Source organism: Alosa pseudoharengus, unplaced genomic scaffold (genome assembly GCF_046254945.1).
Source record: "Alosa pseudoharengus isolate Yale_2024_CS ecotype anadromous, Long Island Sound unplaced genomic scaffold, YU_APseudo_1.1 YU_APseudo_1.1_scf_5, whole genome shotgun sequence".
Taxonomy (NCBI): Eukaryota; Metazoa; Chordata; class Actinopteri; order Clupeiformes; family Clupeidae; genus Alosa; species Alosa pseudoharengus.
The window spans coordinates 7,243,633-7,270,472 of record NW_027468837.1 but is presented as its reverse complement, the minus strand read 5'-3'; the positions used below and the strand labels follow the sequence as shown (position 1 = coordinate 7,270,472).

Here is a 26,840-nt window from a genome sequence, read left to right as displayed (position 1 = left end):
TGTATGTCCATGCTTACGTTAGAGCATGTGTGTGTTTCTGTATGTGAATCATGAATCGCATGACAGACGTCTGCTGTGGCTGGAAGAAGGGGCGGGGGGTTCTCCCTCCATCAAAGAGCCTCCAGATACAGCAGGAGAGTACTCACTCAGGCAGGACTCACAGGGCCCGAGGCCCTGATGGGCGTCGGACACGAGGACACAGACCAATCAAAGGAGGACATAGCTCTCTGACCATAAGGAGGTTGCCTAGGAGATTTCAGGCCACTATTGCCTATACACTGGGCTACCAGTCGCTTGTTTATCATTTCAATAGCACCTGTGCTGTTGTAAACCTCATACTGATGTGAAACAGGAGGCTAACAGTGAGGCAGCCATGTTCCAGAGGTGAATGAGAAAGGATGAGGTAGCACTGGTGAGTCACATGGGCAGTGAGGCAGACACATGGGCATCAGAGAGACCATTTGCTGAACTCTGAACGCTGTTCTCATTGCATTGGAGAAAGAGACAGGATTTAGTAACAGCTGTGTAGTGCATCAGCAGTGAATCGGGCTTGCGTGGTCTCCAGGCGTTCACAGGCAGGCTCAGCAGCATTTGCTCAGGCCCAGCCCCAGCGTGAGTTGGAGGAGGTGGGGTGAACTTAGACAGGCTGGGAATGGAGACGGCTGCTGGGTCTCCATGACCTCCGCGAGGGTTAGCTGGAGGTCCTAATGGGGACACGGTCGTAAATCACTCAGCAGCAGGCTAAATATGCCCACATCCACTCGCATGCTCACACACAGAGACAGCATGCACCACCCATGCATACGCCTGGTGCTCGGCTAAATATACGTAGAAGCACAGTCACATACATCCTTCACCATAAAGATGCTTCATAAATCAGTTTTTATTTATATCACAGTATATCATGGTCTTAACAGTCTCTGGAATATCCTGGTGAAGTGTGTTTGAAAAAAGCGACCATTTTTATAGTCAAATTAAATTAGGAAGTGGTGTTGAAGTAGTTTTAAAGAATCCCCCTCTTTTCTGTCTTGTTTCAGAGAGTGGTATTTAAATGGCAATTACCTCGTGGTGCTGGTCACTATCTGCATTATTCTTCCTCTGGCCTTCATGAAACAGCTTGGTAAGTCAATAGCATTTTGAATTGTTGAATACAATAACATGTGGTTTTCCTATTCATTTACACTTGAATGCTTTCCACTCCTTTTTACAGGTTACCTGGGCTACACCAGTGGCTTCTCACTCAGCTGTATGGTCTTCTTCCTGACTGCGGTATGTTCACACACACACACACACACACACACACAGAGGGGGGGGAGAGAGAGAGAGAGAGAGAGAGAGAGAGTCATACTCACATATACACTCACACTCACACACACACGTGGGGTACACATATTTTTACATGTGCTTAGCAGAAACGATGACACAGCTCCTGCTTTTTTTTTTTCTTGGAACGACTAACAGAACTATTGGCTGTAATCTCCTACCCTCGAATCCCTAATCTCTGACCGGACTCAGCCCCCGGGCAAAATATTCTGAGCGTTTCACCCACGCACAGGAGATCATAGTGGGGACTGGCGTGTAGGAGGGCCTTGACTGGTCAGAATAGGCTGGTAAAGGGTCATGGGGGCCAGGCTCAGACTTCAAAGTGAGCACCGTGCCACTCTGGCGCTGTGGGAAAATGTTTCATAAGACTCCCTGGCTATGGTTGCATCCATCTGCGGAGGTGTTTATTGCATTCCTGCCTCCCTATATGTGTTTATTTGCTTTGACATCTATTATAACAAATGGCCTTTTAATAGCGTTAAATGGGTCACACAGCAGCTGTCTTCTGGCCAGCTCAGCTTATCCTTTGTGATTGTGACTACCTCTCATTTAGGTGTGCTGGTCAGTCCGTCTGCTCCTGGACTCATTCTGTTTTCCTTTCCTCCTCTCCTCTCCTGCTCTCCTCCTTCGTTACTCTGTCCCCTCCTCTGTTTTTTGTTTTTTTGTGGCAGGTCATCTACAAGAAGTTCCAGATCCCCTGCCCCTTTGAGGACTACACGAGCAATGCCACAAATGTGCACGTTATCTCCAACGTGTCATTGGTTGACCATGGCCACGCCTACCACAACGCACATGTGGAGGACGACTCCCACTGCGGCCCGCGCTTGTTCACGGTCAACTCGCAGGTACAGGGAGGCTCATCGCTGTGACAGTGTACCACATCAATAAGCCACCACAACAACAAGACGCTGAACTGAACCGTGGAGAATGAGTCGATCGTTACCATGACACAAAGATGTGCCATACATTAGCATTTACATGTATTGCCATGGCAACATTCAGCAGACCAGAACTGGCAGAGCGGGTGCTAATTTTACCTCTACATCTATTCATTTAGCAGCTGCTTTACACCAAAGCAGTCCACAAGTAGTAACTACTAGTAATAAATACAGTACATTAAGTACTGTACATCAAATACAAGGGCTAGAAAAGCATAAGTTCACTTTAGGACTGCTATAAAGCTTTAATCTCAACCATGCCTTCAGTGTAATTCAATACATTTTAAGCCACATGAATGTATCACAATCAAAAGTGTTACGGTACAGTCAACTGTTATGGTCATCCATATAACTCACATGGCTTTCCTCTTATCATGTTAGTGATAATACTTTTTGGGTTTGCAATCTCAGTGAGCTTCCCTTTAAGGTGGATGGCTGCAAACTAGGTTTGAAGTGTGAGATGTGTTGGGTACAAAATGTGTTAAATAAACCCAAGGTCATCACAGTGATTTAGAGCAGGGTTTGATCTACCCAGCTACACTGATGAGCAGGCACAGGTTTCTTACACAGTGACCATAGGGAGAGATTGTGAAAATAGTCAGGTTTAGTTCTTTTGTAGTGAGAAAGAAATTATTTCATACGTATTGCCACTAACCTCAGTTTTTCCTCTCCAGTGACCTTTTTCTTCTGATGCATGTAACCAATGCATGCATGTATGCATCAGATTTAATTTGACTAAAAGCAAATATTATTGGGCAGATTTGATTTATTTGTGTGTGTGTGAATTGTTGTTGTCCAATTGTGTATCTACAGACAGCGTACACAATCCCCATCCTAGCATTTGCTTTTGTGTGCCACCCTGAGGTGCTGCCCATCTACACAGAACTGCGCAAGTGAGCATCACCCTAACAGCTGGGCTTCACCGGGTGCGCAATTGAAGCGTACTGTTCGTGGAACATAAAAATAGTCCTAGAAGACTGGTCTAATTAATTTTTATGTATGTGCCGCTATCAAGTGTGATGTAGCCAGTTCCATTGATCATTAGTGGAAGGTAATTGTTGCAGCAGACGCTCCGCGAACGGATCGCTTCAGTTACGTGTCTGGTGTTGCCTGCCTGTAAGTCCCTACAGACTCAACATACCTTGCACCCTACAAATCGGTGCTTTCCAAAGCCTGATATTTACCCTCTCACCTTTGACCCCAGCCCCACCCAGAAGAAGATGCAGCACGTGTCCAACATCTCCATCCTCATCATGTACACTATGTACTTCCTGGCTGCGCTCTTTGGCTACCTTACCTTCTACGGTCAGTCTTCACCTTTGGCATTCTCTTATCCTCGAAGTTAACTTGTACACGTGGCGCCACAGTCAGTCTTGCGTCTGCCAGAATATCCAAGTACAAATACACCATCCAGGGTCAGTGACTTGGGGACTAGATGCTGTGTCATGTCTTATAATAAAAGGATTAAATGCCTTACCATAGACAGTGCTGAAATTAGTTGGTGGTGGAGAAGTGTTAATGCCTGACAGTTGATTGGCCCATGTTTGATTCCCAAACTCGCCTTTGCAAGTATGTGACACTTTTGATAAAATCGTCTGCTAAATATCAGTGAACTTTTAACTTTAAGTTGATATTTAGTGATGGGGTACCCACTGGAATTGGAAAAGTCTGTTCCAGACAGGGGAAGTCAGGGGATTTGATCATGTTTTTGGGGGCCAAGTCATGGAACATCAGGGAATTTTGTTTGTATCATGCTCAAACTGTAGTTGCCACATGTGACACATGTGTTTATCTGTCCTTCACATGACCATACTGTATATCATCAAAGGTGAAGATGATCCCAAAACTAGTTCCCTGATCAAATATCTCAAAAAGTGGCAAACTCTTGCATATTGTTGCTTGAACTTCTCAACAGTTGAAAATAGCACACAAGTATGGTTTGCATTTCTACTGATGATGTTAAAAAAAAAATCTTACTTATATGTGCCTCTATGAATTTGATAGTGGATCTGAAGTTTGTATTTTCTTTCAGTTCTTTTTTACATTTCAATTCATTTAAAATAATGATGAAATATAAATATTCTCCCTGACACCCACAGACAAAGTAGAGCCAGAGCTGCTGCACACTTATAGCCGCATCGACCCCTTTGACACGCTGATCCTGTGCGTCCGATTGGCTGTGCTTACTGCTGTCACTCTGACTGTGCCAATCGTGTTGTTCCCGGTGAGTGTGCCCACCGCCTATTTCACATAAGGCTAAATGGGTGTGCTAATCCTTATTCTCTGTAGACATGATGATGATGATGATGGTTATGATAATGATGACAGTAATGTAATGGGGTGAGGCAGTGACAGTGATCATCACTGCAGTAATGATGTCCCTGGCTAATGTCAGACTGTTAGGCTTATTAGGTCATGTAGTTTCCTAATGTATATAATCCATTCAGAGTGGCTGGACTGTGTTCTCTCTTGCCGTCTCAACCCGTCTCTTTCCTCTTTTATCCACTCTCATGAATGATCTCTTTCTCTTTCTTTTTTTTATTCATCCTTTCATATTTATCTTCCTAATTCATGGTTCTTTGGCTCACAGGTGCGTAGAGCGATCCTGCAGATGGTCTTCCCGACGAGTGCCTTCAACTGGCTCCGTCACATCGGCATCGCTCTCATCCTCCTCACCTTCATCAACATGCTTGTCATCTTCGCACCCAACATCCTGGGCATCTTCGGCATTATCGGTAAGTCATGAGTCAGTGTCACTCAAAGAAACACATATGACCTGTGTGTCAGAATACTGTATGTCAGCGTATTGGTCAGTGTTGGTTGGTTGCGTGGTACGTTGTAAGTTTTGTCTGGCGTGGCAGGTTCATATGGCCATGTTTACACTCTAGGGCGAGAGGGTGAGTCTCTGCCGGGGCACTGACACACACCAATAACAACCTACTCTCGCTCACTCCCTCCCTATAGCCTTGACCAAGACCAGCCTGTTTGCATAGATAACAACACACACTTTGAGTCAATATTTTTGTGCAGCCCAGGGTTTCCTTTGTCCGGTAATTACCGGACATTGGCTGGGGAAAAAATGAAATGTCCGACTAAATTAAATCTCTCCGGTCAAATTGTCCGATTGAAATTGGCTAATCCCGTCCCCTGACGCAATCTGAATTTGAGAATAAGCCTTAGCCTAATATGTAAGCCTATATTATACGTCCTCTGGCTATGTTTTTAAATGAACAAGCTCTACCGTTTGAAAAGTAAGCTATTAAACAACACGCATAGACCATATGCTGCATTACAAATAGGAAGCGCACGCTTAAACGTCCATGTTAAACAACAAACAAATGAGTGAGGCGGTTCAAACATGGCCAGGCCCAGGCAGACTAGCCTTAAAAGTTTTTTCAGAGGCCAGACGCGATGGATGATGATAAATTGGTAATGTCTGAAGCCTCAGATGTCCGGTCAACTCCACCACCACGGTGCCACCACCAGATAAAAAGCAGAAGTGTCGGGCTTATCTGTCGGAATCAGTGACATTGGGAGTTGCGGGGGGTGCGGCCGCTCCAAGACACTGTCATTCTCCGTGTACACTGGACATGCAAAGTGTTCTTTACCCAAAGTATACAGTAGGCCTATGCGTTCTCTGTCTATGATCTGCAGGGTTAGGGCCTCCTCGACGAGGAGATTGCTGGTCCGCGGATAATTTCTGGCACAATTAGCCTAAACGGTATCATTGAACCGCGGCCGAAAGAAAAAGAAACTAAACATTTCCCAGAATAGGAAACATTTCTTAATTTATTGTTGTCAAATAAAGAGGCATAGCATTAAGGGGTAGTGGTGTGAGCGCTCATTCTTGTGTGTGCACATCTGTGTAAGTTAAACAGTCACCAATGGAGATAACGTGGGTAGCAGCAACAAACAACGTAGCCTTTTTAAAACAACGAACGAAGCGGACTCTTGCTGTCCATGAAAAGATACTGGCTAGATCTTGTTAGGCATATGTTAGACTAATGAACATGTTGCATTCTATACAACCTGATTATGTAATTCTTTAAGCTACATAGCCTGTCTCCAGTTTTCCTCAATTTGACCTAATTAAGAAGCGATAATAGGATATTTGACTGGCATATCATCAAAATGTCCGGAAAACGAAACCTCTGCCGGTCACTTTGACCGGCACCATTTTTGTCTAGCGGAAACTCTGGTGCAGCCATCACCCAGATAAATGGTGCATGCATTAGGGTACAAGCGGTCGAGTTCAAGAAGTACTACGATACATGCAATTTCCAGCACAGGTCACACTCTCCCATGTCAGGCTGGCTTTGTGGATTTGTGTACTCTCTGAATGGGTTAGGTTCATGACCCTTTTAGTCAGTTTTTGACTAATGCTAAATGGCATTGATTATTGACACCAAAAGAAGCATAGATATCAATTTTCCCACTGTGTGCCTTTAAGAACAAGTGTACTAAATTATGTCAGAAGCCTCGGTTATGCCTTTGCCCTTGTTCCACATGACTGAGTGCCAGTGTCATGAGTGCCAGTGTGTGGCAGTACAGCATGTCTGATGCAGTACTGCAGGTCACTGCAGATGTGTCGCTCTAGTCATTGTCATATGAGGGCTTCATGTAGTATGGTCTTCACCTCCCTCTCCTTCTCCAGGTGCCACCTCTGCCCCATGCCTGATCTTCATCTTCCCTGCAGTTTTCTACATCCGCATCATTCCCAAAGACAAAGAGCCCATGAACTCCACCCCTAAGATTGTGGTGAGGAATAACATATCCTTTCTCTCACTCTCTATCTCTCTCTCTCTCTCTCACTCTCTCTCTCTCCGTATTGTTTAGTTATGTATTAAGCATTCTAAAAGTATGCTACTACCCACCTGCAAATAGAAGGACATTACAATTAGAAGTGTTTAAAACAATTTTGGCATGGAATGGTCTTCTCAAACTGTTCTCTCTTTTTATGTTGTCTAGGCAATGGCTTTTGCTGCTCTAGGTGTCCTCTTCATGTCCATGAGCTTGAGCTTCATCATAATTGACTGGACAACAGGCACCAGCAATGCAGGAGGCGGCCACTAGGGGGCTCTTCATTTGGATGGTGTGTGCATGAAGTGTATGCGTGCGTGAAGTATATGAGTGCTTCTGAGAATGTGTGTGTGTGTGTGTGTGTGTGTGTGTGTGTGTGTGTGTGTGTGTGTGTGTGTGTGTGTGTGTGCGTGCTTGTGTGAGTGTGTGTGTGTGCGCACGCGCAGTGGCCGGGCTAGGGATGGGTCAGTGGATGGAAGCAGTGATGAAGGGTTTGAGGGGTGAAGGGATTTTTCATGGGCATTTTGTTTTTACTCTGATCACACGGAATGTTCTCTCCACCAAAGCAGTTAAAGAGAGAACAGTCATTTTTTTTTCAGAATCTCCAGAGGGCTTAATCCACTCTTAGGGCAGGCCTTTGATATACTGTTATAGAATAATCAGTGTTGATCTTGCACTTTTAAATTCTTTGTCAGACCTGGATAAATAAACGTACTAAACGGCAGTAATCAGGTCTGGCCAAAGAAATGAATAGCAAAGCAAGCAAAGAAATACAAACAACAACAAAGAAGTCAGTTCCCCTACCTTCTCCCTAATGTTTTAAATCAGGGCTGCTCACACACATCTTTAAATTCACCAATCACTACATTAAAACAAAACTTCCCTGTAGGGAATGATGCTGATCTAGACGATGAAAAATTCGGAAAGTGCTTTTCTGGTCTGCAGCTCATTGACAGCATCAGGTTGTCCCTAGGAGGGAAGTAATGATGTATTCATACTCAGACTAATATATCCTACTGTCAGGGATGTAGTGGAGGCTAAACGCAAGTAAACACAGTTTATCCACCTCGGAAATTTCATTAATAGAGTTTATCCACCTCTTATTAGACTCATCACTCATCAACACTCTAGGAACCATTTAATACCACTGGTGATATAAACATTGGACAATAACCTCCACCATCATCAAACATGATCTAAATGGCTTTTTAAAAAATCCGATACCGCATAGCGCAGTCCACCTCACCAAGATCACAGAAATCATAGTTTACCCACCTTATTTTACCACTACATCCCTGCTTACTGTCTACCAATTCACCATTTCATCAACCCCATTCTCTTGGTGGCAGCCACCGGCCCCGGCCCCATATCAAACCTGTGGATGTACATAAGCACAAACCACAGCTAGTGCAGCACCCATGCACAGCACAAACTTAAGTAGAATTTTGTACACTTCTTTTTGGTAGGGAAACTCATATTATTGTTTCAACGTGTGTATGTACAGTATGTCGTGTTAGGTACTTATATGTATATACGCACACACATATAGACACAGAAGCTTAAGTTACATTATTTTATTATTACAGAATCGAAACTAATGTGATTTTTTTAGCTGAATAGTGTCTCAATGAATGCTATTTTTTGCAGAAAAGGGAGAGAGGTGTCAGTTGTGACAGTGTCAATATGTCCCAGACCTACTGTTAGCATTATGTGCCTAAGCATTAAACCATCATAAACTGAGTCAGGCCCTTGCCCTCCTGATCTCTACATAATAAATTATTCAAGAGATTCAAAAACAGAAATAATGAAAACCTCAAAAACATAATATCTATTTATTTTAATATGTATCAAGACAGGTTATACGTATTTCATCAGATAGTGTGTAAAGAGCACTTTATGATCATATACTTTATAATCTATTTCAGTGCCTGTTGTGTATATTGTGTAGAGGCAAGAGAGAGCATGACATGCATCACTTTGTGCAAGACAACAGTCTCAGAAAAACAGACATAATCTAGAACTTTTACGACTGACCCTAAAAGCCTTCAGTATTATTTGCTGGTCAAAGGGTTTGGCTTCAGGATACCCAAAAACCACATGTGAGATAAAGGCCTTCTCTGTAAGAAGATGTGGGGTGTTATACCTAGATCGCAAAAGATGCCTCTCCTGAGGGTATTATAGCAGACCTGTGGAGTTGCGTAGCCAGGTGGGTGAGGATCAGGTAACCTGCTTTGGGCTCCCAGACTGCTGAGGCCCCTGAGAGAGGCATCAGCCCACAAGCAAAACCACCTCTCACCAGCCAGTATTTGCTTGGAGCAGGCGCACCAAGCGCACCAAATTCCAGTTCAGTTTTGGCTGTAGACAGGCAGACAAATATTATTTTTGGCTAAGGAATATATATATTTTTAATTGCAGCGATAAACATGTGTTCTGTCCCAGCAGTGGATACTGAGTTGTGTATATCGATTCGTCCTACTTTTATGGTTGTTCAACTCCACACACCTACTGCCCAGGTTCGGATCTAGACTGCTCAGATTGGGGGAGCAAATGTGTGGTACGGTTGACATCTTTTCACACAGTTGACTATACAACAGTGTAGAGCTGTTTTAATGTACTACTGGTATAGTTACTCTTACACATAACAACTCTACTTTTACATGATAGGCTCCCTGTGTCTGGTGTTTACCAAAGCTCTCAGTACTAAAATCAAATTTCAGTGTCTGCGATTTCATTCACAAAATATTTGCATGTAACATTCAGGAGAAGATATCATTTTTTTCAAATGTATGTCAGTTAATGGTCTGTCAGTGTGTAACACAATTGGATATTTGATTGCTGTACAATGAAATATTGGTATATTTGTGTTCTATTAAATGTCTCATTGCTGCTCAGTATGGCCACTCCACAGTGGCTGTTGTCTTTGTTAACCCAGTAATAAAAACTCAACACTTTTTTTGGAACTTCGGTCATTATACCTCATGCTGTAAGCAGTTATGACCTGCCTTTACTGATGATTGTCTTCAGTGGTGCCAAAAAATGAAATTACCTTCCTTCCAATTCTCTTTTTAATTTAAAGCGTGCCTACTTTTTTCCCCCACTTCTTTTCAGAGTGCGTATAATCTGTTCATAAAATGTTTCTCTGTTTTTGTTGTTCTCATTGATCTTGTGTATGTACAACATTTAGTAATTGATTTTTTAAATATATATATTTTAAATGAATACAAACATTGTTTATGGATCTTTGGGTTCCTCCTGTTGCATACGTAAATTATGTCCCATGTATATAAAAACTACTGCTTCTATATTTCAAGAATATTTAGCTTGTATAGTGTAAATAGCAGTTGTAGTTTGACAATAAAAACAAATGTATTTGTTTTTAAAAACCCGAACGTGTTCCTTTGTGTTGTTCATCTCCACTCTTTTGCAACTTGCTGGCCATTCTTGGGTGTTTTTAGCTGTGTTCTGGGTCATTATTCTATTAGAGGGAACATGTCCTGGGTGTAAAAGGGTTGTTCTTGATGTTTCCTAATCAGTCTTGGGTGTGTTTTGGGGTTAAAATCCTTTACACCAATGATAATGACATCTGTCATTCCCTTTAACAACAAGCTGCGCAACTTTAAACACCGCATGGGTATTTTGATAGTCAGCTGCGCATTTGAATCTGCTTGCACACAAGACTGTATGGAACACAGGGATTCTACTAAACCTTGCTTTACTAAAACCTAACTTTACAGAGACAACAAAATGCAGCTTGCGTCTAACCAGAAGTGAAAAAAGCAGAATACTGTAGTGCAATGTGTACACAGTATAGACAGTTGGTGAAGTATAAACAGTATAAGACATATAGTGCTGTGTAGACAGTAGTATACAGTTAAGAAAGTGGTATGGTTTACAGCAATATAAATTAAATATAAATATGTGCAATGTATTAGCAGTCACTCCCTCCAGGATTTCGCGGGCCTTTTTTGAGATTGTTGCGGCCTAAAATGCCTGATTTCGCTGCAAATCTTCCAAAAAATTGTCATGGAAGTTGCGGTGTTTTTAGGCATTTTTGCAAAGACATTGCGGGAGGAAGTGAAAATTGTACATTGATTCAGTTGGGATTTTTCTTTCTTTTTTTTAAATTGAGTTGAAACTAGGATAGTAAGACAAAAATCACACTGATCATGTTGATATTCTTATTAAAAATAATAATAAAAGTAAAGGATTACAAAAAACTAAGCACTTTATTTGTAACTAAATGAAGAAATGCTTTGGCTGGGGTAATTTTTGTACTAAATGAAGAAATGCTTTGGCTGGGGTAATTTTTGAACTGTCCAAAAAAGACAGCCACCGCCTAAAAAGATGGCATCATGTCATATGTTTCAATACATTTTGGAATTCATAGTAAGTTCATATCTTTTTAATTAATATTCTGTGACCTGCATAATTACTAATAGCCAACCAAGTATTTAGTAATTTCAATATTTCATATTGATTTTTAAACTATTTAGGTCTAATTAAGTGCCTGTCACTTTAAGGACGTGAGAGTAGGCTACCCTAATTACATATCTGAGTTGATTGGAAGGCTTGCATCTAATAGGCCAGTCAATCTAGCCCAAAAAGACAAAAAAATTGCAACAGAAACATGTATTGTTTCATTATGTTGAGACACAATTAAAGAAGGGACTGCGGCTATTTTTCTCCATCGTCCCATACATTAGAAAATACTATCAGAGTCAGATGTTTTTGGTATAAAATGTAGAAAATATCTCCTAGAATGTAGAATTAACTTACTTTTTCTACATTAACATGTAGAAAATAACTCCTCCCTAATCAAACACAACATATAGATAGGAAGAAATCTGTAATGAATAGTTTATAATAGTTTATAATAGTGTTACTGAAATGGATATTTCTCCTCCATAGTGTATGGAAACCTAATTTTGAGAAAACACCCTTTAAAGATTACAGTGAAAGGGAATACATATTTCAGCGGAAACCACTATTAACAGACAAGTCATTGATATTGAAATCTGTAAATAGACACTACGTAGGCAAAACCACAACTCAATCAACAGATGTAGGAGAGAAAGCCCAGTAGGCACTTTAATACAAAACAGGAGGTACAGTAGGCCATAACTCTGTGGCAACATCAAAAAAAGTTCAATCAATATTCTCATCCAAGTTTGCCGGCATATTTGCACATGCACATTTGGGCAGCCGTGGCCTACTGGTTAGTGCTTCGGACTTGTAACCGAAGGGTTGCCGGTTCGAACCCCCGACCAGTAGGAACAGCTGAAGTACCCTTGAGCAAGGCACCTAACCCCTCACTGCTCACTGCTCGGGATTAGTGTGTTTCACTACACGAATTGGGATAAATGCAGACCAAATTTCCCTCACGGGATCAAAAGAGTATACTATACTACTATACTACTTGTATGAAAATGAAGGGGCTGCAGGACCTCCGCTTACAACCAACTATCCCTGCTTGCTGCTATTTCTTATTTTGTGCTATTCTACCGGCACTCTGCAAGAACGACTTGGCCAGAGACTACAGTTGTCAGCATTGCATTGTTGACTGGCTCTGTGGATACCTTCACATCCCCTCTGAGTTAATTTGACTGTCAGTGCTTCATCAGACGTTTGGTTCCCACAAAACACACACTCATCCTAGAAAAAATATAACAAACTCATGCTTTGCTTCCAATCTTTTGCATGTTTTCTTTTGTGAATTACTTTAGGGACTAAACATCAGCTAACAGGAGTAAAGATGCTGAAAGTTGAACCTGTCAGCCTATAGTCAACCAAACAGAAGCCCAGTTGATAATGTTTGATAGAAATAAAGAAATAACATACCTTTTGTTTCAAGTTACAACAACAGATAGAGCTGCCAATGTCAGAGTCCCATCAGATCAGGAATTGTAGCCTACTGTGTGTATGTGTGTGTGTGTGTTTTTTTGGTCAAAAACCTTTTATACCAAAAACATGACAAACACAGATTTTTTGATAAAATAGTATTTTCTAATGTATGGGATGATGTAGAAACAAAGCCACAGTCCCTTCTTTAAGTTTGTCTTTTAGCTAATGTGTCAAGAATGAAACAATACATTTTTCATCCAATTTTTAGATTGTGTGTGTTTTATGGTACATTTTATGAATAAATGCCTAATTTGCATATATAAACATAAAATCTCAAAAACTTGTAATACATTTTTTCTTTGGTATGATGTCACTAATCAACTGGAGAAGTTTCATAGTGATAGCTATTCATTTATTTTTTTCCCTGTATTACTTAATTGTTGGGCACAAAATATGTTCCACTCCATCTTCGGCAGAAGACTTTTAGTATATGATTCAGGAGAGTATGAAGACCAATAAAAACCAAAGACCAAAAAAAAAAAAAAAACAAACAAACAAAAAAAAAAAAGACCAATAAAAACTACCCAACAATAAAACCTTAGTTTTTGGTTACGGGAACGTTAGTTTTTGAGTAGGTTTTGGTTCCCATGGAAAGTTTCCTGAACGTTGCAACCTTTGTAGTTTACCGTATCTGTTGGTTTGAACACTAAACAAATATATGGGTCGCGACTCGCAACTAAATGAACATCGGAAACTGTGGGTCCCAAAGCCAGACCAGTTAAGAACCACTGCTTTAGAGAACATTCCCCTAACGTTCCCTAACCGTTGCAACCTTTAGAGACCTTCCCATAACGTTCCCTAAACGTTGCAACCTTTAGGGAAGCTTCCCCTAACGTTGCAACCTTTGCATACCAATTTTATTATTACTTTAAACTAACTGCATGAGCAGGAATGCATTATTATATATTGGCAGGAATTAACAGGCAACATTGATGGGATTTATAACTTTAATACAAAATATCAAATTATCAAAATACAAAAAAATATAAAAGGTCTAAAAATATATATATAAATCAGACTCCGTGTTAGCCAAGTATACTAACACAAGGAATTTGACTTTGGTAGGAGCTCTATACATTCAACAAATAGACAGACATACTGTAGGCCTACAATAGAGACAACAATATACATTGTGGCAGATACCAACACAATATACAAAACAACTATACAAATAAGACATAATACCAATACAAGTACACATGGGAGTGGGATGTTGAGTGCAAATGTAGTGTGCAAGACGCGCATATTGGAATGATAAAGTATGTAATGTGCAGGTGAATGGTCAGAGTGGGGATGACCCCACTTATCTGCAGTTCAGGAGAGTGACGGCGGTGGAAAAATAATTGTTCTTGTGTCTGGTTGTTTTTGTGTGCAGGGATCTGTAGCTCCTGCATTTCTGTTGCAATTTTTTTTTGTCTTTTTGGGCTAGATTGACTGGCCTATAACTGTTTTCGGCTACTAGTGGAAATAACTTTTTGCATACTGCGTTAGAATGTGGATACAATTCGGGATGTTTTCTAATATGCCATTAGTTAAAATAAATGAATGTTACAAAATAACTAGAATGAAATATTTGTTGGAACATAGAAGAGATAAATGTCTTGCTATGTTTTCATTTCTATGATTTTGGTAATCACTACACGAACTATAAGCTAACATGCGCTAACAAGGACATCTCCAGATGTAAAAGTTTGCCAATGGGTTGCATAGCCTACTAATAGCCTACTCGAATGTCAGTAAACCAACTTACTTTCATAGCCTAGGTAGGTTAGCAACGCCAAGTAAGTTAGCAAATCATCAACGTTAGCCTTCAATATATTGACATCAAAACTGCAGAGGAAGGAAAGTATAGGACTGGTGTCTGAGTGTGGCACCTATCTCAATATTCTATGCGAGGGACTGTTGTGGTAGGTGAAATTTCACGGGAAACTGATGATGATTAGTCACATTTTCGGAGAAGTTGCGGTATTTGGACAAAATTGTAAGGTCGCCCAGAATTCGCGGTGATTGGTTGCTTTGAACCGGTGAAAATGAAAGATAATCCATTCTCTGACATCCTACAATTTCAGTTACACAGGAAAACATTGCATTTCTTGTGCTCTTGGTCAGGGACTTCACAGCAGCCAATCAACAACCAACGTGAACAGTAACTTCGTCGTCATGCATGAAGGCTTGACCGAAGTGTTTCCACATTATATAGGCCTAGCTGTAGCTGGAGGAAGTTCATTGCTGAGTCCATTGCCAAACGCGTCTCGTGTGTTTAGCATGAGCCAAACACTAGAGGGAAGCACAGTCCCATTCTTATTATCAGTATGACTTGTAAAAGCCTGTATTTGAATAGATCACACTTGACAAGTGCACCTTGACACCCACTCAACCTATACATGCGCAGTTACCGCGCAAAGTTGCTCACATTGAAGGTTTAGACGATGGTTTAACAAAATTACAAATCAAAACTCTTGGCCGCATGAGATGTGACACCTGTGTGGTAGGCTACAGCCTGCCAAGTTTAACAATATACTACATTTCCCAGGATTCTGTGGAAGCGTGACTATCAGCTAACTGGTCATGAAGCCTTGTGAATCTTCAACACAGAGTGCACTGTAGCATTTATGAGCCAACTTCTTAGAGGACAGCGGGCGTGGCAACGAGGAACAGTAGGCTACGTTTAATCAAACCGCGTCTAACCAGCCTACTCAAAACAACATGTGTTCAAGGTGATGACTCAACGGGAAGAACAGTGTCGCTTAACGGAAAGAACAACAGCGTGCCAGAGGTTCTAATCAACATTGACACCTTGATGTCCGACAGTCCGCAGCAGCAGCAGCTGGATTCCATTCGACGCGCTAGAGTGTCTGCAAATCGTTGAGTTCTTGTCATCTCACGAGCTCGACCGCTTTCGAGAAGTCTATTACCTGTATGGTAGGCCTAACTGGATGAAATGAAACATTAATAACCCTAGGTCAACAGTCTGGGCAACTGGGATGAACTGAATGGGTTATATCTATCTGCGTGTTAATTGGTTAATGTCAGGTGGCATATGGACTGTTGGCTAGTAGCCTATATTTACATTGCAAAGTGGATTTGTGAGAGATTCAGCCACCGGAATTGAATAGCTTACTTTTACTACTCTCACTTTATTCGTAGCTTTGGCTACGTGGTGTGAATTCGAAACTCGTATCGGTGCCTGGTAAGAAGAGGAAAGCCTGTGTTATTCAGTGTTTGGTACCTTCTTTTCAATTGCGCAAGGCTCAGGTGTGCGCTCCAATTTTGGGAAGCCATGGGCTGCACGGTGAGCGCCGAGGACAAGCTGGCTGCCGAGCGATCCAAAATGATCGACAAGAACCTCCGAGAAGACGGAGAGAAGGCTGCGCGGGAGGTGAAACTGCTCTTGTTAGGTACGTCTGTTCGTCAATGAAATGAATAGAGAGCCGACTGTTACTAGTAACGGAATGTTTTGATTATGCAGTTGTGGTAGCCAGCATGTGGCTGGTTGGCTTAGCTGTCATCTTGCTCGATTTTCCTAACTCTGCACATGCACAGCGAATTCATGATGTTAACCTTATTGGTTGCATTTACATTATTCAAATTCAGTCTATTTGATAAGTAAAGACCGCACATCTCCCTTTGATGGTGGCAACTTGGATAATCCAAGTAGGGCAGCTTTGGTTGACAAACAATCCTTTTTCTGGTTGAATCTTTGCCACTTGCAAAACAGAGCCACTGTCACATTATGTATACGTGCCAGTGACAGACCATTGTAGTTTATGACAATTTAAGATTTTCAGGGTAGAGAACTGGGAACAGTAAGGGAATTTTCTACTCAGATCACGCTGCATTCAATTCCGCATTCTGCGGGCAGTCATTACACCAAAAATAATCTCTCTCTCTCTCTCTCTCTCTCTCTCTCTCTCTCTCTATATATATATATCTCTCTCTCTCTCTGTATGTTGAGTTGTGTACAATGCATACGCACTATTACCAAACATCATCAGCTTGGTGGTACACCATGGTCATCCTTTGACTCACCCTCTGTCAGCGGGAAAACCGACAGTAAATCTGAAAATGAAGCTCATCCCTCAGTCATGCCCCAGGATGACTTGTTTATTGCCCATCTAGGGTAGCTACTCAGAAACAGAAGACATAGGCTACAGTAACGTACTGTTCAAACTAGTTACACCTTTGAATTTGTTATGGTGAATGGCAAGATAAATATAAATTAGCTGAAAATAAAGACTTGAAAAGGTCTTAATTTCTTATTTGCCTGCTATTTACATTCAGCAATATACACTTCCACTGACAACTTCATATGACCTGGTCACTAAAACATCTTAAGACAGGCCAGATTTTCTTACAGTGCACATAGAAGATGACTAAGTGTGTGCAATGATTTGTTTTTGTTTTATGGCTGCAATAAGGCAGCTCTTATCTCTAGTAGCAAGGCAAAGTTTAAGTGAGAAGTCGAGAGTCTGGATCTTTGTTTTGAAGAGGTACTGAAGTATGCCAAAAGAAAAGTCAAGTATGTCTCAGAAATGTACTAACAAATTCCTTGATTAGTTTGCTTTTTTTTTTTAATCAGTGGACAGTAGTTCACCTATGTGTCTATATCAATGTCCTGGTATCAGAAAAAGCTCATGTTTATAATGTTACTGATACTTTTGTCGGTACAGATTGTGAAGTAGTTTGTTATGAATAGGGCTTACCATGTGCATGGGTTTATTATGAATACATAGATTTGATCTCTATAAGGCCTATTAGTGGGTCATTCTCTTATCTGCTTTAAGGTGAACTGTATAGGAGCCATACTCTCACGCTTTGTAAGCCCTGATAACGGATGCCAGCTTTGAGCAGAATCTACTATGGCCTCTCCAACTCTTATGGCTGTGGACTGTATGGTTACTCTCGCATGTTGTGAGCCAGTGAAAGATGTATGACCAGCAAAGGCACCCAGAACGCCACACCACGGTATCCTAAGATTAACGGCTAGTCTAGCCACAGGAAGGCGCTTTTCATTACGCAGATCCAGCTGCTGGTCTAGTGGTGGATGAGTTCCAGTGTTGGGCTCGGAACACTGTTATTGTTTTTGTTCTATTTTCTGCTTCAGAAGTAGGCCTATCTTATTTATGGTGGATGTCAGTTGAGTCTGTGTTTACTCAAGTGGCTCACTGTTTTATAAGGGTATGGGATCGTGTGAGTGTGTCTGACATAAGCCTGTTGATTGATTGATGTATTTATTTATTTATTTTTTTGACTTGATTAAAACCCGCACAAACCTCTGGAGTTTGAAAGATGCTGTGTATGTTCACATGTGGATGTGCTGTATCCTTGTGTTTATATGTGCTTTTGTGTGTCAGTGTGTGTGTGTGTGATAGCGAGAGGGAGAGAAGGAAAGAAAGAGATTCTTTCAATCAGACTAGAATGAGGGTTAAGTGATGTTTCATTTTCACCTCAGTGCTCGATATCCCTGTTCACCTGTCAAGAAGAGAACAGAGCCTGAGACTTCAGGTAGATGGAGGATAGAGCAATTAAAAGAAAACAGAACCGTCCTTCAGTTCATTATTCCAGTTTCCTTCATCTCCCCATATCCACAAGGGAACACCAGGCGTGGTGCTTTCCGGAGAAGTGTGGGTATGACTATCCGTCCAATTATGCATCATATTTGGGGAAAGAGTTGTGTTTTTTTAAATGGTGCAAAAGTAATTTTAAAGTTGTCTCTGAGTTTCCTCAAAACATTGGTCATTTCTAACTATATAGTCTTGTTTACTTTTAAGGTTTTCTCTGAATTGTGTTTGAGAGCTCTAGTGCTGAAATTAAAGGCTTAATTACCCCATCAAACACAATGGCCTGAAAGTAATTATTTAGCAGCATTCAACAAGACTACTTGATTAGTCATTCATGGACAGCTGATTAAGTGACATGCCTGTGTGCAAAGTGACCCAAAGTGCCTCCTTCAGGGATGCATTCTGTACTCTGAAGGTCATTTCATTGAGAAATGGGGATATTCAATGTGACCAATTTCAGATGCCCGTTTCACACTCTGTGCTTGTAGACTGCAGGTGCGGGATCGAGCAGAGCACTGAGAAATGTGGATTGTCACTCAGGCCCATTTCCAGTGTGTCTGTGCCACGCGTGTGTGGCTTTGCCCGCGTGCCGCTCGCTGGCACAGTTGGCGCGTGCTGAGCCCAGGACTGACAGAAAGTGCCTGAAAAGCACTCGCAGCAAATAGTGCAGCATCGGTCACTGGCTCGTCCAGGTCTGACCAGATGTGTCCTGGTCCCTTTTACTTCAGCAGGTACCGTCACACTGGTATGACAAGAATGTTGGAAAATGAATGTTCTAAAGAATATGGGTTCATTCAGAGCTGTATAAAGGTACCGGCTCTGGGTTCATTGAATTCAGCATGGAATTTTAGAACCTTGTCTTGTTGTGGAGCGGAATCTTTTGTTAGAATGTTCCAAACTCCCCTGCTGGATGATAGCCTGGGCCTAGGCCTGGAAGGCCAGTGAGTGGGAAGGCTGATTGACAAGCGGAGGAGGAGAGACAAAACACACACTCACAGTCATGGCAGATCTGCTGGCCAGATGGAGGCATTGGTTGTTGGCAAGAGTGACCTCACCACTGACTAATTGGTGGTTCTGGAGGCGTGGGCAGAAGCTGCCAGTTTTTTGGGTTGAGAGCCTGGCCATGAAAGGTGATTGGTCGAAAAACCAGGTTGCTGCAAAGCTATGTTTAAATCGTTGTCATAGGTTAGACAGATAAGTATATATACTTAGATAGTTACGTAGCTCTCGTTTATAGTTATGGTGATATTATTTGAAATGTGAAGTCTTTAGCACAACATGGTTTAACATGTTTTTTTGTTTTTTTTTGGAGCAAAAGCAATGAATTGTGAACAGATTTTGGGAGTTATTTTGCTGGGGATTCTTGTCTCTGTTTTCATGCCCACACTTGTATCCCAGCAGATTTCAGGCACAGATTGGCCACACTCGTTTGGCTAGGGGGGATTTGAGGCTACAGCACTCAGCACTATCCAAACAATTGCTCACACACACATATATATATATATTTGAAAAGATACAGCTTGTAGAAAGTGCAGCGTCTGCTCCAGATTACCTCTGGGTAGCAGGGTGAAATAAAAGAAAACTTTATTTTAATAGGGAAGAGAGCCCTGGCTTGTCTCATGGCTGGAGGCACTGATTATATCACAGGCTCGACTGCACGCTCAAGCTGGGCTCAGGAAGACAGGAGAGTTTGAAGCTGTGCTGTCTCTTTGAAGCTGTGCTGTCTACAGTACACACAGATCCTCACACACACACACACACACACACACACACACACACACACACGCCCACACATGTCCATACATGCACTTTCACATTTGCACTGATACACTCACAAGTATGTGTCTGCACTCAAACACTCACGTACACAGCCACATGTTTACTCATGTGCGGTGTTAAATACAAGCATTGTGATCAAAGCACAAACATGTATTTGAAATGTAGACTCTACTGCGCTCCTGCTCCTGTTCATGCTTTCCTGCTGTGGAATAGGGCTGCACGATATTAGGAAAACATGCGATATGCGATAACATTATTGAGTACTGCGATAACGATATAATTTGCGATATTTAAATATACTGCTCAAAAAAGGTTTTCCACACATTTTTGAAACCTTCCACCCTTTCCCCCATTCTCACATTCACAGAATGTCTGACAGTTCTCGCCTCAAAAGTTTTACTTGTGCTCAGAACCAAACAGTGTCAGAGTACTGATCCAGTGTATAATTGAAGTGTTCCCTTACTTTTTTTGAGCAGTATATTTAATGTTTTTTTCCCCCATTCTGCTTGGGGGGGGGGGGGGGGGGGTAAATGTATAATTACAGAAATAAATGTATAATTTTCTACATAAACAATATAAAATATCATGTAGCCTAGGCTATATATGGCCTGATGGACAGCTAAGAGACCTGATAGGCTATCGAAGTTGTGTGGAAGATCTGCTCCTAATCCTCATAAAAGACGGATGGACAGCCAATCTGAACACTTGTGCACCAACCAGCGGAATATTCCACATTGCCAGCCTTCGATGGGCCTAGCAAAGAAGCTACTTGCTATATCGCGGCAGTCATCTCAGTCTGTAACCTCATAGGCTGTGCATCCCACGTTATTAGGCTACCGGCATGCCGACTACGAGGGCAGCGGAAAGTGAAAGTAATTGGGCTGCAATCGCACAGTCCAGGCTAAGAAGTAGGTTAAACAACTTTTACAAATAACGAATCCTGATTACCTCTGTGCTGCTGTCTGAGGCTTTTGCTAAATGCAAATCATGAAATACAAGCCTTACAGACAGTGAAAGACAGATATCTTCTGATATAACGATAACGAAAGAAATTGTTTATTTTAACACGGTGGAGAAGGACGCATTTGCGCTGTGTTTGTAACACGGCATCCTTCATAAAACCAAAATATTCCCATATAACAGACGTGCTTTTCCTTTTAGTCACTAATTCCTCTTCACCCAAGTGTAGCCTACCTCGCTCGACTCACTATCTTCAGCCATCACGACTTAGCTCCCGCTTCCAACACCTAAAACACCACACACCTAAACTGGTAGGGGACGGGCTTCTTGGGCAGCATGACAGCATCGGTTTGGTAAAATATGTTGACATTCAGAATGTGAATACACCAGACTGTATGGAATGCGCACGGCACAGAAAATGTATCGAAATTTATCGAAAATTACTAATCTTTGCGGTATGTCCATCGCAAGCGTTGATATCGCGATAACGATAGATTTTAGATATATCGTGCAGCCCTACTGTGGAATCCTCTGCTCAGGGTTGTCCGCTACCAGTGCAATGCATTGAGGTAAACAGACATGTTGAGACCAGACAGGACTTCCAGGCAGCTGATCCAGATGTGAGAAATGTGAGATCTCAGTAGTGCTTACTGTAAAACACCTGCGGCACAACGCGTCAATCATTATTCCTGGGAGTCCGACTCGTCATCCATGGCCACACCCACAGCCAACAGCAGATAAACAGCCCTGCTCAACCGCCAATGGGAATGAAATATCAGCAAAGGTCACGTTAGCTTGTGAAATGATTGCCAAGATTGTGCTCCTTCTGATTCACTCACTGAGATTTATCACTGAGATTTATCAGTGCTTTCTTTTGCTTTGTTCAAGGACAAGCATTTCTGATCACTGGATCAAGATCAAGATCCAATCACTGACCCATAATTAGTGGATGTACCAAAATTACCCAAATGTTCCATTTCATTGAGATGCCAAGAACTCAGATTTGACGTTTGAATAGTTTGGTTGTACTGTAGGTGTGCACTCAAACTGTCACTGAACATTGGGTTCACAAGGAGGTTTCCGGTGTGGTTTGTTCGTCTGTTTGTGTACTGGCTGCATTGTCACGAAAACTGATGGAAAGGTGCCAAGGAATAACTTCTGTGTGTGTGTGTGTGTGTGTGTGTGTACTAGTGGGAGAAGATGCACACCGATGCTCCAACACAGACAGGCTTTAGAGATCTGCTGTACTAGTTCAGAACAGCGTGTCAGCGCTAGCACTCCCACACAGTCCATTGTGAGCCTTGTTGTTAGCATAGCAAGGAACACTTGCAAGGCAGAAAACTTTATATGTCACTTTGAGTTGAGGAAATGACTGACATGCACAGAGCTACTTTCACAACCCTTTAACTCTTGAGAAGAGTGATCTTGCATCTGCCTGTCGGCCCTTTGGAGATGCGGGCGCCCCATCAGTCTGTGAGCCAGATCTCACGGTCAGATGCTCACTGGACAGGGAGCGCAAAAGGCCACACTGATGAGTAGGAGATACTTAAGCTTGACAAACAGCCCAAATACTCCATCCCAGCCTCATCACTTCCTCCTGTTCCTGTTCCTCCTCCTCCTCTTCCTCTCCAACAATCAGCAGCCTTGGGGTCTTGTGAGCAGCTACCCTAGAACTCTGAACATTCACATTTATTGATGCCTACATGGTCAGAGAACTGTTAGCAAAGCATTTCCAGGCATTCTTTCTTCAGAATGCAGAATGACATTAAGAAATAGCAGGCCAGGTAGTGGTTAAACTGGGGTCTGGAAGGCCAAGAAAACGTTCAAAGAGAGCTGCATATAGGATTACTAGAAAGGCAAATCAAAGAGGAGAAGTTGCCACATGATTCCCTCGCTGTGACACAGAGACACACATTCCCTCTCTCTTTTTATGATTCCCTCTCTCCGACACACCTCCCTCTCTTTCCCCCTATACCTTTCCATTCTCACCGTGACCCTCTCTCTCTCTCTCCTCGGCCCTGGCCCTGCCGCGCCCCCTCCCTGTTGCTTTTGTCTGGCTGGCTGGCAGTTACCTTGGAGCCATAAAATGTCACGGGTGTCCCAGCGCTGGCAGGAGGCCGGGGAGGAGGAGGAGCCGATGCCCTACGTCGGGCTGGCGTGGGACTGCGGTAAAATCACCACTCTGCCGCTTCCTTTTCTGACAGCGGAGGGAGGACTCTCCCCGTAGAGGCCCGGGCGGCCTGTGTGGGGCAGCTGTCGCCTGCGGCAACTCTCTGATGTACATTACCTGCCAGACAATATGAGTTGTGTAGCTGTACGTTCATGTACATTGCTGAATGGAATTAAGGTGTGCGCTCTCTCTTTCTCTCTCTCTCTCTCTCTTTCTCTCTCTTTCTCTCTCTCACTCTCTCTTTCTCTCTCTCTCTCCTCTCTCTCTCTTTCTCTCTCTTTCTCTCTCTCACTCTCTCTCACTCTCCCTCGTTGTGTTCTGTACCAATGTGTGCACTTGCGTGAGAGGCCACATTTGTACTGGCAGATGATCGCACATCTGTACATCATGTACTGTGTGTGTTTAAAAGAGTTTCATAAATGTGCTGAAAGAACAAGTGGTAAACATGCTGTTTGAACTCCTAGACCACATCTCATGCCTCAGGATGGCAAGTGTGCATAGACATACATTTTGTCAAGCACGCTACAAACTCATTGTTACCTCATTTTCTGAAACATCGTTGAACGTATATATGCCACTGTAATTGGTCAGGGGAAATTAGGAACATGTGCATATTAGTTTAGTTGTCTCTATATTTGATCACATTATCATAAATATGCAAATATTTATGACTCCAGATTGACCTCTGGTGGTCTGTACATCTTGTGTGCTTATGTAGTTAATGAAAGAAGATTAGGGCCAACCAGTTATGCATGGCCAATTGGCCATGATTGATTCCAGTTGAGGCTAAATGTTTTTTCCCCCTGTGCTATCATGTAATGAATAGGTAGATGGTGAATGGTGGTCCATTTGCCTGAAGAAGACCCAGCAGGGTCGAAACGTTGCATTAAATAATTGGGAGTCAAAGCAGTGTTGCGGACATTATATTTTTTCAATTAATTCAATTATATTATCATCAATAAGGATGTAATACAAATTGATTGGAATTGGAATTACATAAATATCGAATGAACTTTCGAATGAACTTTGCTGACATTATGAACTTTAAAGAAGCATTATGCAACAATTTTAGCAAAAATGACCTTAATTATGCAGGTTGAGAGTCGATCTGATGGTTCTACAACCCTTTCTGGGTCGTTTGGTGGGTGTTTCGTCTCCCCCTATCGCTTTTCCGCGGAAAAAGCGAATATGCAACTTTTTGGACCCGGTCCGGGTAAATCGGATGTGACTCAGCGGAAGTATCCAATCGCGCCTCAAAAAGGTAGTCAGATTGTAGTTTCGAAGAAGACTGCAAAACGGATGCTGACTTGGCTTTGATGCTGTTGAAATTGTAAGTAGCCTACCCTTGGGTGAACTTAGCTTGGTTTCTTGATGGCTAGCTCGCTAGATAGTGGGGGTTTAGCTTAGCAGTCACTTGCTACCGAAGCTGCAGTGAAAAATGTGAGCCCAAATCCGGCGAAAACCCAGAAACAGCGAAGGAATAACCAGACCTGCATAGTGCTTCTTTAATTTACATCAATGTAGCTTTCAAAATGATCTGCAATACAGTAATCTACAGGTATATGATTGAGTACAGGTATATGATTAATATGCAAGATGTTCTTTAAAAAAAAAATAGGCTTACATCCACTAATCTTACTGAATCATAAAATGCAAAATGTGTTTATTGTGATTGTGCCCTTAAATTCCATGACTGATCTCAAAAAAAGAAGAACTGAAATATGGCTGTGCATTGTCTCTGCACTGCATCTTTGCTGTCTGTTTACGTGAAACTGGAGATTTCCTGCTCTTCAAGTGACTGCAGCCACTGCGCTCATGACGTAAGCACAGCTAACGGAACATGTGGAGAGAGAGAGAGAGAGATGGTGATGGGTCCGTGTCCTCATGTCATTCACAAGAGAGCCCAGGAGGAATATTTCAACTTGCAGTCGCATCACAGCATTCTAATTGGTAATTCGCTGGAATCAGCCTTAGGTTGTGAATCTAAAGCTTTGGCCCACCACAGCTCAGCCTCCCCTGGCGAGACGGAATAATGGGGATCTGCTGAAAAGCTGGCATCATTTTTCGATAAAACTCACGCAGCAGGATGATGATCAGACGCAGCCAACTCTAGAACCACTTTGATGCACCTCGGTGTGGTAAAGATATTGCTGAATTCTGGCCAAAGCAGAGCTGGTTTGACTGACAGCCTGTGTCTCCAGTCAGATAAATGTTAATACGCCATGAGAAATATTAATTGACTTTTTGTTAAATGTAGTGTGTCAATACTGCAGTATAATTGTTGGGTTGGTGTTGTCATAACAACATTTTAAGCCCAAAACATCTTGATACAAATGAACAAAAATAAAAATAAAAAGTTTTGCATATTAAATCCCATTTTTTAAAACATTGCTACTGAAGACTAGACTGGGTGAACCCAGTCTGGTCTGCCGGCAATTTCTTCTTTGCCCTGCAGCTCAGGCTGGAAACCTGTGCATCTTTTTCTGCTGCTTCTGTTACAATTTTGCCGGGACCAATCACAAGCTGGTTCATCCACCTGGCACGCTATTGGCAGGTTTAAAACGATGACGATAGCGGGAGAGCCTGGAGTTTTCATGTCGCTCTGCAAACGTCACCCGGTTCGTTGGTCAGATTGGTGAATGACTATCCAATTGCGTACAGAGTCATTTGAAGTATGCCCGTTGATCACGCCTCTTGTGCAGTAGAAAATACATAGCGGACTCCCCAGACCAATGTTAAAGGATTGAGCCTTAAAAGATTGAGCTTGGTCTGGTGAAAACCAGACTAACTGAAGACCTTCCTACTAATTTAGTGTTGATGCACACCAGAATACAGTTCAGTCAGCTCTGGAATTAATAGAACAAGAACTAGTCATTTCAGTTAATATGTCAATATACTGTAACATGTCAATAAACTGTATTCTCCACAACATTCAGGTTGCTACCAGAGCATTAAGTCACATTTTCCTGTTCCAAAAAGATTTTAGTTATGCTAAATGTTGTTTTACCTACAGCAAAGGGAAACAACTTGAGGCTTACAATATGATTTACTGTATGTATGGACAGATGGACCAGATTAAACCACTGGTCTAAAATGTCACATCCAGGTTAATTCACTGCTCCCATGCCAATGACCCAGCCTCTATTCCTTTTCCTCTTTTCTGTCAGAACCAAGGAGCCGTGATGCTAATCTGCAGTTGTACGTAATCCACAGAGGTTACTTCAAAACATTCTGTTGATCATTTTCCATGGCTTAATCACCCCCGTTTTGGGCCCTGATGTCATTGACGGGCAGCTGACAGTCTTTTGTGCATGAACTAAAGCTATCAGGTGGTGTTGTTTGCCAACCATGTTTGCTTATGGTTTTGCTCATGGCATTAAATTAATGAAATGATTTGTCAAGTTCTTA

At 42.1% G+C, this 26,840-nt stretch overlaps 2 protein-coding genes across 4 annotated transcripts in view; both read left to right on the top strand.

Moving 5' to 3' along the window:
* slc38a3b (solute carrier family 38 member 3b) overlaps positions 1–10,450 on the top strand; it is a 29,860-nt gene extending 19,410 nt beyond the window's left edge. For all 3 annotated transcript variants that reach the window (XM_076268068.1, XM_076268066.1, XM_076268067.1), the window contains exons 9-17: positions 1,038–1,120; positions 1,211–1,269; positions 1,995–2,168; positions 3,075–3,154; positions 3,466–3,566; positions 4,361–4,485; positions 4,852–4,996; positions 6,916–7,019; positions 7,230–10,450. In XM_076268068.1, the coding sequence (XP_076124183.1) occupies positions 1,038–1,120; positions 1,211–1,269; positions 1,995–2,168; positions 3,075–3,154; positions 3,466–3,566; positions 4,361–4,485; positions 4,852–4,996; positions 6,916–7,019; positions 7,230–7,334 (976 nt within the window). In that variant the 3' untranslated portion in view covers positions 7,335–10,450. The remainder of the gene's footprint in view (positions 1–1,037; positions 1,121–1,210; positions 1,270–1,994; positions 2,169–3,074; positions 3,155–3,465; positions 3,567–4,360; positions 4,486–4,851; positions 4,997–6,915; positions 7,020–7,229) is intronic.
* Positions 10,451–15,555: 5,105 nt separating this feature from the next.
* gnai2b (guanine nucleotide binding protein (G protein), alpha inhibiting activity polypeptide 2b) overlaps positions 15,556–26,840 on the top strand; it is a 43,249-nt gene continuing 31,964 nt past the window's right edge. Inside the window, exon 1 of the mRNA XM_076268597.1 lies at positions 15,556–16,360. Coding sequence (XP_076124712.1) covers positions 16,243–16,360 — 118 coding nt within the window. The 5' untranslated portion in view covers positions 15,556–16,242. The remainder of the gene's footprint in view (positions 16,361–26,840) is intronic.